Below are 14,188 nucleotides of genomic sequence, written 5' to 3' on the forward strand. Positions count from 1 at the left end.
CTTCAGTCCTTGTTTAAGATTGTACGATATTTTCTCACTTGTAAGAAAAATGTCATATAATCCCATACTGAATCCTTGAACTCATCTTGCTATCACCAATTCCATAATGAAGATGTCATATAATCCCATACTGAATCCTTGAATTCATCTTGCTATCACCAATTCCATAATGAAAATGTCAGATAATCCCATACTGAATCCTTGAACTCATCTTGCTCTCACCAATTCCATAATGAAAATGTCAGATAATCCCATACTGAATCCTTGAACTCATCTTGCTATCACCAATTCCACAATGAAAATGTCATATAATCCCATAATGAATCCTTGAATTCATCTTGCTATCACCGATTCCATGAATACTAGATAACCTCACAGTTGATGCAGCATCATTAACCCATTTATGCCCAGGTGGGTCGTTTTCGACCCATTGATTAAAATTATTTTCCACGTGAATTAGTCTAGGCAACACTACGTATCTACTTTTCTTAGATGCACAAAGATACAATGCACTTGTGGAACACGCAGGAAACCAAGAGACCACGTCATTATTGCGCGGGAACTTGCCGAATAAATATGACACAACTACCGTCTGCCTTGGAGAAGAAAAAGTGAGTAAAAACTCTGTTCAATCCGTGAATTTTATTAACAATCAATGTTTCCTGCCAAGAAGATTCAGGAGAATATGTATCTTGTATGTTTTTGTCAATATTTACGCTATTTGCTGTACAGTAGGGCTTAGAATTTAGTGTGGGTCGATAACGACCCACTAAGCACTTACTCGAGGATTACCTTTCACATAGCTTTTCATTATGAAATCATTTTGTTTTCTTATTATTTTCCTTTGAGCGATGTTTTTACGAACAACTATCTCAATAGAAGTTTGTATAAGGATTAGGAGTGCTTTTGGTAATGATAATTCTGATAGCATTTCTCAGAATGTCTCAGGATTATTACCGCTTTCGTTTACATCATTGTTTTATTTGTGTAATGTTATATCTCACCGCTTTGGATGCACTCTGGATAGTTTTTGACGGACTAAGTAGTTCATAATTCTCGGCACTAGCGGCACCTATGAGAGCCGGGTGTGAATAACAATCAGAATGACCCCGTTTTGTCTTTTTATTATCTTCATGAGAGTTCTCTACTGGCCCCATCTGAAAACTGAGATCCATCATAACAGTTTCCATAATCATAAGTATTCCCTCTTTTCAGAACCACTGGTCTGACAGTAATCTATATTCTAGGATAGTTAGATTCTTCCGAAATCCCAAAACACAGGGCAGATATATTCATTGGTCTGCCTGACTCCAACCGAGCTCAAATATAAACTGCAGCAGAGTTAGTGACAGAGCTATAAGACATTGTTCAGCGTTATAATGAGGAAGGGGCACCGATATTAGAAAAGATTAGGAGCTTATCAGCATGAAATTGAAAATTCTCCACCACCAACACGTAGAATAAAGTGAGAAAGAGATAAAGGTGAGCATCACATCTAACGAACATGAAGTAGCCCCTTTACAAGAAGAAGAAATCAAAGTTCGTCTGCCTTATGTTTTCCATAAATATAATTGCAATATGAGTGGAGTACATACTTCTGATATACGTGGAACAAATGGCACATACCATTACTTTCGTGGTTATTAGATGTGTGCATGAACAATGCTTGGCTTCTCAGTCGATCATATGAAAAGTCTTTGGCTGCACTCGCCTTCGGTCACGAAATAACGCAAGCCTAAAATTTGACACTTCTCCAAAGAGTGGAAGACGAGTTCGTTCCTTCGATACCATCAAAGAACACCGGAGGATGGATCACTGTGGGCACTTAGTTATAGTCCAACAACAAAGACGGCAATACAAGATTTTGTGACAATGTAAAAGCATGTCAGAGATGCACCATATCATGAGTAGAACTAAGGACTTATGTCATATATTTTTAGTAGGTTATTTTACGGCGCTGTACCAACATCTCAGGTTATTTAGTGTCTGAATGAGATGAAGGTGATAATGCCGGTGAAAAGTGTCCGGCATCCAGCACCGATAGTGACCCAGCATTTGCTCATATTGGGTTGACGAAAAAACCCGGAAAAAAATCTCAACCAGATAACTTGCCCCGACCGGAATCCGAACCCGGGCAACCTGGTTTCGCGGCCAGACGCGCTAACCACAGGTGTGGACCTTATGTCATGTTCCATAATTTATTGTGTTTCAAATTATTTATTTCTTCCAGTACAGGGTTTCCTTATACCAGCTATAACGGCTGGGGGGATCATCGTGCTAACCACACGATACCTCCATTCTGTTTGGATGATCGTTCACCTCTGCTTCGGCATGTGGACGTGAGGCCAGCAGCTGGTTGGTCGGTCTAGGCCCTTCAAGGGCTGTAGCACCACGTATTTTTTTACAAGGTTTCCTTTCAGATGTGTGAATGTAAAATACGGTATATGTAAATGTGAATGTAGCTCTCAGGGAAATTATTCAATAAATATTTTGAAAAGTCGTATGCGTTTTTAATATGGTAACGATTTGTTTACACATTACTTTTAAATTTAACAAGTTGCATACTACGCAAAAGCATAAATAAAACAAAAATAATCAAACAAATTATAATGAACAAATTCTCGAGCAAGTGCCTAGTGGGTCATTATCGACCCACCCCATAAATTTTTACCGAAGTAACTAAATCATTATTTTCATGGTTCCTCATGCTTACAACGTCCCTCTGACTCACTTAATATGATACGTGAAACAAAAATTAAAAAAAAATAATCTGGGCATAAATGGGTTAAATAAGTGATTAAAAATATTTATATGCAAATATTATTGATATTGTGACAGCCACGTGAGATTCGATCTCGCGACTGGCAGAAGGAGGGTGAGGTCGGCAGTGGCTGGGCACGGCAAATGAAGTTGCACACGCATCTACTGCCAGGGCATGGCTGTGTGGTGCGAGGAAAAGTGGGGAAGCTGGAAGCCAGGTGAACTGATTGTCGTAACGGGAATGATCTCGAAATCATAGTTTCTGGAAAGTATGGCTTAACTTATAAAAAGCGAGCAGTCTTCGAAGAAAGTTAGTTGTTAGTTGTAGTCATTGCTAGTTTTTGGTCAGCAAGCCAGTCAGTCTTGTGTAGCAGTGAAGGCAGCTTCGAGATCAGAGTTCGACTTGAGTGTGTGTCCGCAACTGTCCGAGAGTCCAGGCGGAAGCAACGCAGTTGGAAGACTTGAGTTCGAGTGCAGTGGACTGTCCCCGGAAGTCCTGAGTTCAAGTGCAGTGGACTGTCTCTAGAAGGCTTGGGTTCGATATACTGTAAACTTGAGTGAATGAGCTAGAAGAACTAGCCAAGGCAACGAACTGTGAACTGAGAACTGACAGTTCTGTTTTGTAAATAGTGCTTTGTGAACATTAGTTAAGATTAGCAGTACATTATTGTTCTCAATAATCCAAGTGAATTTTCATTGTCATCTGTGGAGTGCAATAACAAATACTGTGTTGCTGTGTGGAGTGGAAATCCCATTGTTGACAGGAGTATTTAAACAAAATTATAGAAAGTGATTATTGTTGTAACAATAAAAATTACATTGTTTGAATTAAAAGTTACAATATATTAAAGTAATAATTCATCGTGTACACTATTCATAAATAGGTTGTACCTTAAGGAGCATGATTTGAGAATGAGAAGTTGGTACTGACTCCACTCCTATCCCGTGCTATCAGTGAAAATTAGGTGAATTGTTTGTCCAGCATGTTTATTTCATTTTTTTGTGAAACCGACTATGTTTTTATGTGCAAAATAACTTTGAATTTGAGGTGTCATGCTACACAGTAGCAAGTGGTTGATCTCGCCTTGTCATTTGATTTTAGAATCATGTTAATGAAATTATTTCATACCATGAAAAAACCAGTGATAGGTACTTCTTTATAGTATGTAAACTTTTGTCACATCAAATTATTCTATTCTCAGCTATCACATGGTAAAGAAATGCCTGTAAAGTTCACCACTTCTGTAACATGACCACATAGTAATTTATTGTGCACATGTTCATGAAACTGACAAATCTCCATCTATGTATGTACAGGTTTTTCTCTGTTGTCAACCATTGTATCTTGAATATTGACGACATTTCAGAAATTCTTCTTTATTACTTATTGTATGTCTTAACCATACAACTTGACTACGGTACAGAAAAAAAAAATCGCAAGTTGAAGTTTTTCTGGAGTGCCTGTGGTGATGATAGTGAAAACTGTTATCAGAAGAAAAATGTGACAAATTGCTCTGAACACACAGTGGAATCCTAAAATATGTTGATAAATTAATAAATACTTCTCTGTATCGATGGCCCAGAAACAGACTCTTCTAAGTCCATTTTACTATTTTTTTTTTTTCATGAGAGCTATTTTAAGCTCCTGACATTTAAAACTCATAAAACAATTTGAAATAGCTTCATAGCAACCTTATGGAGAGGAATATTCACAATTTTGTTCCATTCATATATACAGACAATAACTTGAAGACAATGAAACACAGATTTCTTTCTTATAAAAAGTTAGACTTAGAACAGTCTGGTTCTCAGTCATTGATATATCAATAATTCAGCGGAATGATTATTTCACTTATAGATACATTTTGAAGCCAGTATATTTAAATTCAAGATGTTCATCAAGAAAACAATTAATATTGAAGATTGAAAAATGTACAAATTGGAATTCTTGTAAACAATTTGAATGTTCATGTATTTTTTGGATTGAATGTGGAAATTAACGAAACATAGAAGTAGGTGCATTTTACATGATTTCGTATGAATTTAAGTAGGTAATACTGTCACAAGGTAGTGTGTTAGAAACAAAACATATTGCTTTCATCAATTGGTTATCTATTATATGTAGAATTTAATAATAATAATAAAGCGCACAAATTGTGCATAAATTTTCAAAAGATGTAATATGTAGAATTTACATTTACACTAATAAAAATTTGAATACATAATCTCTGTGACAAGAAGAAGGGAAATTCTATATAAATAATTGTCATGGACCATTCACATATCATAACGGCATTTGAAATATCAGTTTTTTTAATCGTTGACTGAAAAAATATATAATGAGCAAATATGTACAATTTCACACAGCATTATTTATTTTTTATTACGTGTTTGACAAGATCACCTTTGAAACACTCACAAAAAAGATGCTTGTCGCTCTTCCTAGATGCTGGGCAACCAGGGGATGACAGAGATGCGAATGGATACACGAACACTCTGCAGGATCGTGAGGGGGAAGTGGGACAACCCATTATATTGAATGAAACAGACATTCTAAGCTTCAGCATCGATCATGGATCCCTTAATATCAGCTCAGGGTCGCAGGTAAGTTTTTTCATTACCAGTTCAGGTGAAAAATTACTATTTTTGCACGTCATATTTTTCCAAACAGGTGGAAAATTAGTGTGTTAATATTAGAGCCCGGATGTTTGGCAAAATGCCTTTTTACTGGGTGGAAGTAAATCATTATTATCATAGATATAAATATAATTTGGGATAAATCAAAGTGATAGGGCTAGAGTGAGGAACAGTCTGTTATCAGGTGACAGAAGGTATAAGATTGGTTAGCTAGAATGCCTAAATTCAGTGAACCATTGAAAAGTAAAGTTCATTCTTATGTTAGTGAATTTGGTGTCTATGTGTTTTCAACTAATGGAACAGTTTTGTTATGTAAGGTTTGTGAAAAGATTGTTAATCACGAAAAAAGTATTTTATAAGTCAGTATGTGACAACTACGAACCATATATCAACATTGCCTCGAAGAATGGTGAAAAGAAAATGATGCTACTTTCTACAGCATTTGCCACATCTAGCAAACAATCACAATTTTCTTTAGATTTATGCAAAACATTAATTGATGCTGACATTCCTTTCTGGAAATTAGAAAATCAGTCCTTGAAAAACTTTTTACAAAAATATACAGGTGAATCAACGTTGAGGAAAATCTACTTGCCTATATACAAATTTGGATCTCCAATTATGAAACCACAGATTGCAGGAAAAACATATTGCCAACGTAATTATTGGAGGGATGGAACCCGTGGAGGATACAGCACTTAAAGCATTCTTGCTATCGTCAGAGGAATTGGAAAAAGCGAACATACAACCATTGCTCAATTGTTCACAAATTATTTGAACTTACTTTGGTGTGGCGGTGTAAAACACAATGATCTCCTCTTATCTGATGCAGCCCCATACATGAAGAAGGCTGGTAATACTTTGAAGGTTCTATTCCCTCAAATGTTTCACCTAACGTGTTTGCACATGGTTTTTCACAGAATAGCAGAAGAGATTCGCAGTTTATTTCTTGATGTAGCTAAATTAATATCCAACTTAAAGAAAATTTTTCTCAAAACGCCAGCTTGAATTCAACTCTTCAAGACTCTTGTCCCTGGACTCGTTTTGCCTCCTGAGCCGATTTTAACAAGATGGTGGGACATGGATTCCTGCTGCCCTGTACTATGCCAACAACTTCAGAGAGTTAAGTGAGGTTGTTGCTGCACTCTCTGAAGACAAAGCCGCATCCATTTGTGAAGTGAAAAAAATTGCTAAGTAGTGTCAGTGTCCGCAATAGCTTGTTGTTCATAGCAGTTCATTACACTAACTTGCCTGAAACTGTCACAAAACTTAAAAAGGGAAGAATTGCTTGTAGCATAAATGAAGATAGTGGAAGAAACTGTGCACCAACTTGAAGCTATACCAGGTGAAGTGGTAAGTGCCATTAGTGAGAAGTGTAAATGTGTAATGTCTGCTAATACTGGCTTGATAGAAATAAAACAAATTACCGGTAGTGAAATAATGAAAGGTGATTCTACAATTGTGGCAAACATAAGTCTGTATACATTAACTCGTTTCAGATATTCACCAATTACATCAACAGAAGTAGAACAATCTTTTACTATAATAATAATAATAATAATAATAATAATAATAATAATAATCCGTGGCACTACAGCCCGTGAAGGGCCTAGACCGACCAGCCGGCTGCTGGCCTCACGCCCACATGCCGAAGCAGAGGTGGACGATCATCCAACCAGAATGGAGGTATCGTGTGGTTAGCACGATGATCCCCCCAGCCGTTATAGCTGGCATTCGCAACCGGATTTCGCTACCTATCGTAGCTCCCCAAGTGCATCACGATGCTGGGTGGGCACCGGTCCCATACACTGGCCGAAATTTCATGAGAAAATTTCTTCTCCCACGAGTCCTAGGCAGGATGCCTTAGACCGCGACACCACGGCGCGGGACTATCTTTTACTCTAATGAAGACTATTTTGTCAGATAGAAGGAAAAGTTTGACACAAGAACATCTACAACAATACCTTGTGGTAATGTACAACCAGGAAAAATGTGAAACTATGTAAGTTAAATTTATTGCTAAAATACATTATGCCTTGTTTACAACAATACCTTGTGGTAATGTGTAACCAGTAAAAATGTGAGTTATGTTGGTATAATTTAAATTTATTGCTAAAATGTATTATGTCTTTTTTTAAATTTATTTGGTGCACCATTTTGCCACACTCTGATGACTTATCACACATCATAGACGTCCACCAACTGATGATGAATCTCTGCAGCTGACATCTTCTTTGCATTGAGAAATTGCATACAGCACGAATTTTCTGCTTGGACCATTGTTCAAGTCGACCCTCCATCTTTAACTGACTTTTGTCAGCAAATGCTAGTGCACAATGCTACCAATCAATATGACATTACCAACTGAAACAATACAAACATTTCGCCATAGTTAGATGCTATCTAGCTTCGATGCCATGGACAATAAATGCCTTGGAAACTTATTTTTGGGATGCCCCCTCGTAATTATTGACTACTGTGTTTAATTTATTTCCTTTGTGTAATGAATTAATTTTCTTCTCAGGTGGAAACTTTATACAAAATGTATTACTTTCTCAATGCTTATTGAAGAGTATAACATGTATGAAGGAATAATTATTCCTCATTCTAGCACAAAATATTTCAATATTCGGTAACTTCATCACTATATAATTTTATTCTAGGTTTAACTTTACTTAAGTAAAAAAAATCTTTCTTTGTTCTTAACTTCTACAATAAACTGTCTAGCCTTTATTAATCAGTTAATCTTTTGGTACTTTGATTTTTATTGTATTTGTAAATTTAATGTTAATTGTAATTATAATTGTAATTGAAGAGTTCGCAGGGAAAACGATGAATGTCACATTTCTGTTAAGGATTAGATAATGATCTAATTGAGTCTATAACTGCAAGATGTAATGCTGTTTCTATAGAAAATAAAGGAAAGGATTACTGTATTCGTGGTGATAATTCTCCTTTTTACCATTTTTATAAGAACAACATTAAATTTCTTAGTGATTCATTGAATTAGATAATGACATCAACCTTAACAAAACTGTGATATTCATCGTTTTTCCCGCGAACTCTTCAATTGTATTCTTAATGTTGTAGTTGTAATCCTCTGGTAGAGGGGAAGAGAAGGTCTGATGGCCTTATCTCTACCAGATAAAATAAATATATATATATATACTATACTAATTACTTGGATGTTTTATAGGTCCTTCCTTCTCTGTCACATGTGATACAAACTGGAACTTTCCTGACGTCTGGAGAGTCCAACAGCTCACTCAAACCTCTATCAGAAGTTTCGGCAGGCAGTAGTCTCAATGTGGCAACACTGGAAGGCCAGCCCATCATCCTGACTGAAGGATCGTATGTGACTTCTGGCTGCATGGAACAGCACCACCATCAAGGCACTGAACTGACTGGCTCAGATAGTGACAAGATGGTGGATTATGGCAACAATACAGAAGCTAACCTAGAGTTCCTAGACACATCTGCAGGCACAGTGGAGTTCACAACGCAGGGGATTGTAACGCAGCCATCTCAGGCAACAACTGGTGATGCAGAACTTTTGCTGAGCACAATGGTGCAGGATCCACTCAGCATCAAGATGGAGGATAATGTTGATGGTCAACGACTATGTAAAAATCTCAAGGTATCATCTTTATTTAGTAATAATGTTATTTGTAATATTTAAAATATTGTAATCTTATTTATTTTACACCAATCTTGGTGTCCATAAAATACGTTTCTCATCATTATGAACTCTTTACATTTAAACCACATGGTTTTTTTCTGTGAATCTCAATATATTTCATCAGCTTACAAGCAAAACACATTAAATAAAAAGTATTACTTCTGAGAAAAAGGTGTATATAATATACATAATGTGTATTTAGAATTGGAAAATGAAATATACTTAAAGAGAAATAACTTACTAAAAATAATAATATTTTCAGACTTCAGAAAAACTCCTTTTTCTTAGAAGTAATATTTTTTACTTAATGTGTTTTGTTTGTAAAACGATTTGTTCTTCATTGTTTCATCACTCATTTGGAATGTAAGCTAAAGAATTGCTGATTTTGGAAGCCTGTATTTTTCCAGGCACTATAAATGATATTTCCAGTTTTGGGAATCTCACTAATTGTATTGTACAAAGAACCTGAGACTTACTGGTAATGTCGGTATTTCTCTGATGGTCATATCTGATAAAACTTAATCATAATGGTGTCAGAAAGTGCATTTATGCTGCTTCAAGTTTTGAGAATTTCTTCTATTTAAAATCCAAATTTCATTCCTACATTGAAATGCTTTTTTGAACTTATATGTTATATCATTTACCTATAATTTTATAGCAGCAAAGGGAAACCATATCAGTTTCTTGAATTTAAAAATAGAAGAAGTAACAAATTTTTATAATTGCAATTTCATTCATTTCATTTAGTTTTCTGCCCAAGGGCAGGTCTTTTCCTGCAAACCCAGCTTTCTCCAGTCTTCCCTAGTTTCTGCCCTCATCTTTTTTTCCTCATATGATAATTGCAATAATGTAATATAAAACTAACACATTGTAATTTTTTTCTTCTTCCAGTAAACAGAATTCGCAAATTTTGTATCAAGAACATATCATCAAAAAATATTATGCAAACTCTCAATAAATTGATGCATGGATAAGTTATCAATAGATTGTTTTAAACATTATTTAATGTTTTAAAAATTGATTAACAATGCTATAATTAATACCACAACAATCACCATTGAGCATATGTTCTATAATAAAGTTACCAAATATTTGGGTCCTGATGTAAACAATGAAATGTATTAACCTGCCATAACTAGGGCCTGAGTTTTATTATCAGCATAGAATCAATATGCATGCTTACACATCTATTCAATTTTATTATTCAGAAGCGAAGAAAAGTTCTCTGGGTGTCTATAATCTGGAAATATGTACGAATGGGAGTCTGATTGGGAGTGTGTTGGGTAATTAATTAGCTGATCTTCAGAATAAAATACAATATATCAGGACTGTTACTGGGCAGAAACCTGAACACAGGTTTCAGTGTCACATTTTTGCCAAGTTAACATGTAACACCACCAGTTAGCACAACCAGAAAGCACTAATAAATGCTATAAAGTTAACAAAGAGTTAAAAGAAACAACCGAAAATAAATTGTGTTGTGCAGAATTTATTTTGTTTTTCACATAAAAGGAAATTCTTTTGTGAATTATGGATTCGAAAATTTTAAGAAATGATTTAAAATAGAAGTAGGTCTGTAATTGCTTACTTAATTTCTTTTGCCATTTTAAGGACAGAAATTATTGCTGCTTGTTTCCAAAGTGATGGAAATACCACCCAGACCCAAGTTAAAAACTTCCTAGGTCATCAATTAATCGTAGTTAGATACAATAACAAGTTATCTAACTATAAACAAGCAAAAACAGGACTGCCACAAGAAGCGTGTTAAGCACAGACCTATTTAACATAATATCAATGACCTGGCACTCAGACTTAAAAAGATTCTAAAATTGAAAGTGGCATTGTATGCTGATGACCTAGTTTTCTGGACATCAGAGAAAAATACTACAAAAAAACACCACCAATTAATTAAACAAATAACCACAACAACTCTAAAGGTGCTGAATTTATAGTCAGAGGAAAGCAACATGGCAATTAACGTCTCCAAAACAGGTTATCAATTCTTTACCCTCAAGCACAATTCATATGAATTCACATGAAAGTAAACAATACAACAATACATAAGAGTAACAACACAAAATATCTAGACATATTATTAGATAAACTAAACTGGAACTACCAAATAGAAGAAACGAACAATAAAGTGAGCAAAAGTTCAAGCATATTTAACCTGCAATCACTTGTGTTATGAGGTTCAATCTAACATTTTTATACTTTTTGCTATAATTTCTTTGTTTTTAATTTTGCATTGCTATCCTTTTAAAAATGCCTCGTTAGATTATTTGGCCTTGCTGTGGTGTGTTTGTCGAGTAGATGAGATATTTGGGAGGGGTGAAAGGAGTGATGGAAGCAATGGGTGACGCAATGTGCTAATTCCTGTCTCACAGAGCGAGCAGTCAGGTGTGTCTATTGCGAGGAGAAATCTAACTATGGAGTGATCATGTGTGTGATATTACAAAACAAGACGAGTGTGAATTTAATGTTACAGTTTAATTTAATTGAGCCTCATTGTTATTCTGGACATCATGAGTCAAACGAAAATCATTAGTTGGTTACAAGAGGAATCAGACAATGATCAGTACTCTATACCAGCTCCAGTTTCTGACTTAGATGGAGATGCTGAATACAGCGAACACAATACTACTTCAGAATATTCAGATGAAAGTGATACTGAAATGTCTAATGATAATGTTGGAGCTGGAAGGCCAAGAACAGTAAATGCCATTTACAGTGACACTAGTTATATTAAGCCTGTATTTTGTTTATTAGATGGTGTTTTATAAATAACAGTTCTGAGTGCAGAGTTATGATACTTGTATACGTAATAAAATAAAGACTATTAATAATATCTCACAATTAAAACAATAGAAAAATAATATATTATGAATGTTATGATTTATAAAAAATGATCAGATTTTAGGTACCGACAAACAATGCGAGTGATTGCGTTACACAACAAAGCATGAGTAATCGTGGGTTAACAATTAGCTGGAGTAAAATGGTGAAGCTCAGTCACAACATTTAATAGAGTCCACAAAACATACATTAAGCCAGTACTACAATATCGTGCCGAAACCCTAATTACAGCATGAAACAAAAGTCATAATGTGTCTACAAACTTCGCAGAATAGGGCCCTTAGTACGAGGAGCAGTGAAAACAACACCAACAGAAGCTCTACATCTATATATCAACCATAAACCTGTCAAAACAGAATATGAAAAAGAGCAACAAAGCTAAGGTGTAAACTTGCAGCGAAGAAAATCATGTCAATTGACCCAACACAAACCCCACCACAGGCATTGAAAATCCAACCACCTTCCAACACAAGACAGATGACATAATAGGAAGGAATAAAAACATCCTTCCCACAAACAAAACTGCTTCCATCTATAAATCCTCTAGAATACCACAACTACAACACGCATCTGAACCTTAACATGTCAATAAACAAGAAAAGACATAAACAGCGAACAGTTTGCATTATTCACAATTTATGAAAGATACCCAGAACCCGACTGGTGGAGGGTACATACAGATTGTTCCAAAACAAGCCCTCAAGAGAGTAGTGGAGTAGGTATTTATAGTAAAGAATTTGCACACTACATAACAATAAGCAAAGGCAGCACAGCATTCGATGGAGTAAAAGCAATTCAAGTTGCACTAACTAATTTAATACACAGAGCCCAAAAATTCAATACAGCAGTCATACTGATCGACTCAAATGAACAATTGACGCAATAGTATCAAACAGGAACCCCAAAAATAAAGCAATAGCAGAAAGTCGAACATTTCTTCGAAATCTAGAGAAAAAACAATAAATAATTACTCTACAATAGATCCTCTCACATGTAGGGCTATGTGGAAATGATATGGCAGACCAACTTGCAAAAAAAGGAACAAAACTTTTTGAACAACCCAGCAAAACAGCACCATTTCATGGCCTAAACGAAATAATAAAGTCAGAACTAGATAGCCAATACATCACAAAAACAAAAGCAATGTATCATGAGAAGAAGTGGATCAATATCGACAAGATGGAATGGACTATCACTCCTTACCAAGAAAAGAAGTAACAGCAAAATTTAGACTCTACATGGGACATGACTGTCTGGCATACCACCTGCATCGCATCAACATAGTAAACTCTGAAAGCTGTCCATCTGCAAAGATGACAGCTCCACAATGGACTCCACCCACCTCCTAACATATAAAGAACTAGACACAGAAAAACAAATCAAAGGACCAGGCAAGTCTCTATTCCGAAGCAAGAAGGAAGATGACATTAATTAAAGAGTCAACCATTGGAAACTATCTAACAACTTTCATCTTTCAAAAGAGATGAATCCAGATCCAGTTTTAAAATATACATCTTGATTACACAACTTTTAACACTGTATCACTTCGGAATATGTATGATAAGAACTTTCTTGTGTTAAATTTTAACATACCTTGTTAACATGTTTCGACCTATTTTCGGTCATCTTCGGAACTGGTCGTTGTTGGTCTTGGCACTTCTTGTTTCCTGTGTGGGTGCGTTCGTAGTGTAGAGTCAAAGAGTATATGTGTTTTGAAATTGAGTTGTGTATTGAGAATATCGTTGGGGTGTGTTTTCGTGTGTCTGTATATTTCATATTGTTCTAGTGTGTTGAGTTTCTGGCTTTTTGGTTGGATGTGCAGTATTTCCATGTCTGTATTGATGTCTCTGTAGGTGTGGTTGGCATTTGTGATGTGTTCTGCATATGTGGAGGTGTTTTGTAATTTTGTTATGTCTGTGATGTGTTCTTTGTAATGTGTTTGAAATGATCTGCCTGTCTGTTCTATGTAGAAGTTGTTGCAGGTATTACATTTGAGTTTGTATACGCCTGTGTGGTTGTATTTGTTTGTGTTGTTTGTGTGTTGAGGTGTTTTTGTAGAGTGTTATTTGTTCTGTATGCGATGTTGTAGTTCAATTTCTTGAATGAGGTTGCAATTGTATGTGTGTTTTTGTTTTCGTATGTTAGTGTGATGTATTTTTTGTGTTCTTGTGTTTGTGTTGTATTCTTCTGTTTTTTGTGGTTTTGTTTTGTCTTGCGTATTATGTTGTCTATTATGTTGGGGTTGTATCCATTTTC

General features: G+C 35.5%; 1 protein-coding gene across 1 annotated transcript in view; it reads left to right on the forward strand.

Annotated features, from left to right (window-relative positions):
* LOC138705778 (zinc finger protein 341-like) overlaps positions 1-14,188 on the forward strand; it is a 149,641-nt gene that overhangs the window by 45,108 nt on the left and 90,345 nt on the right. Inside the window, exons 4-5 of the mRNA XM_069834412.1 lie at positions 5,207-5,364; positions 8,594-9,034. Coding sequence (XP_069690513.1) covers positions 5,207-5,364; positions 8,594-9,034 — 599 coding nt within the window. The remainder of the gene's footprint in view (positions 1-5,206; positions 5,365-8,593; positions 9,035-14,188) is intronic.

Source organism: Periplaneta americana, chromosome 9, assembly GCF_040183065.1.
Source record: "Periplaneta americana isolate PAMFEO1 chromosome 9, P.americana_PAMFEO1_priV1, whole genome shotgun sequence".
NCBI classification, from domain to species: Eukaryota; Metazoa; Arthropoda; class Insecta; order Blattodea; family Blattidae; genus Periplaneta; species Periplaneta americana.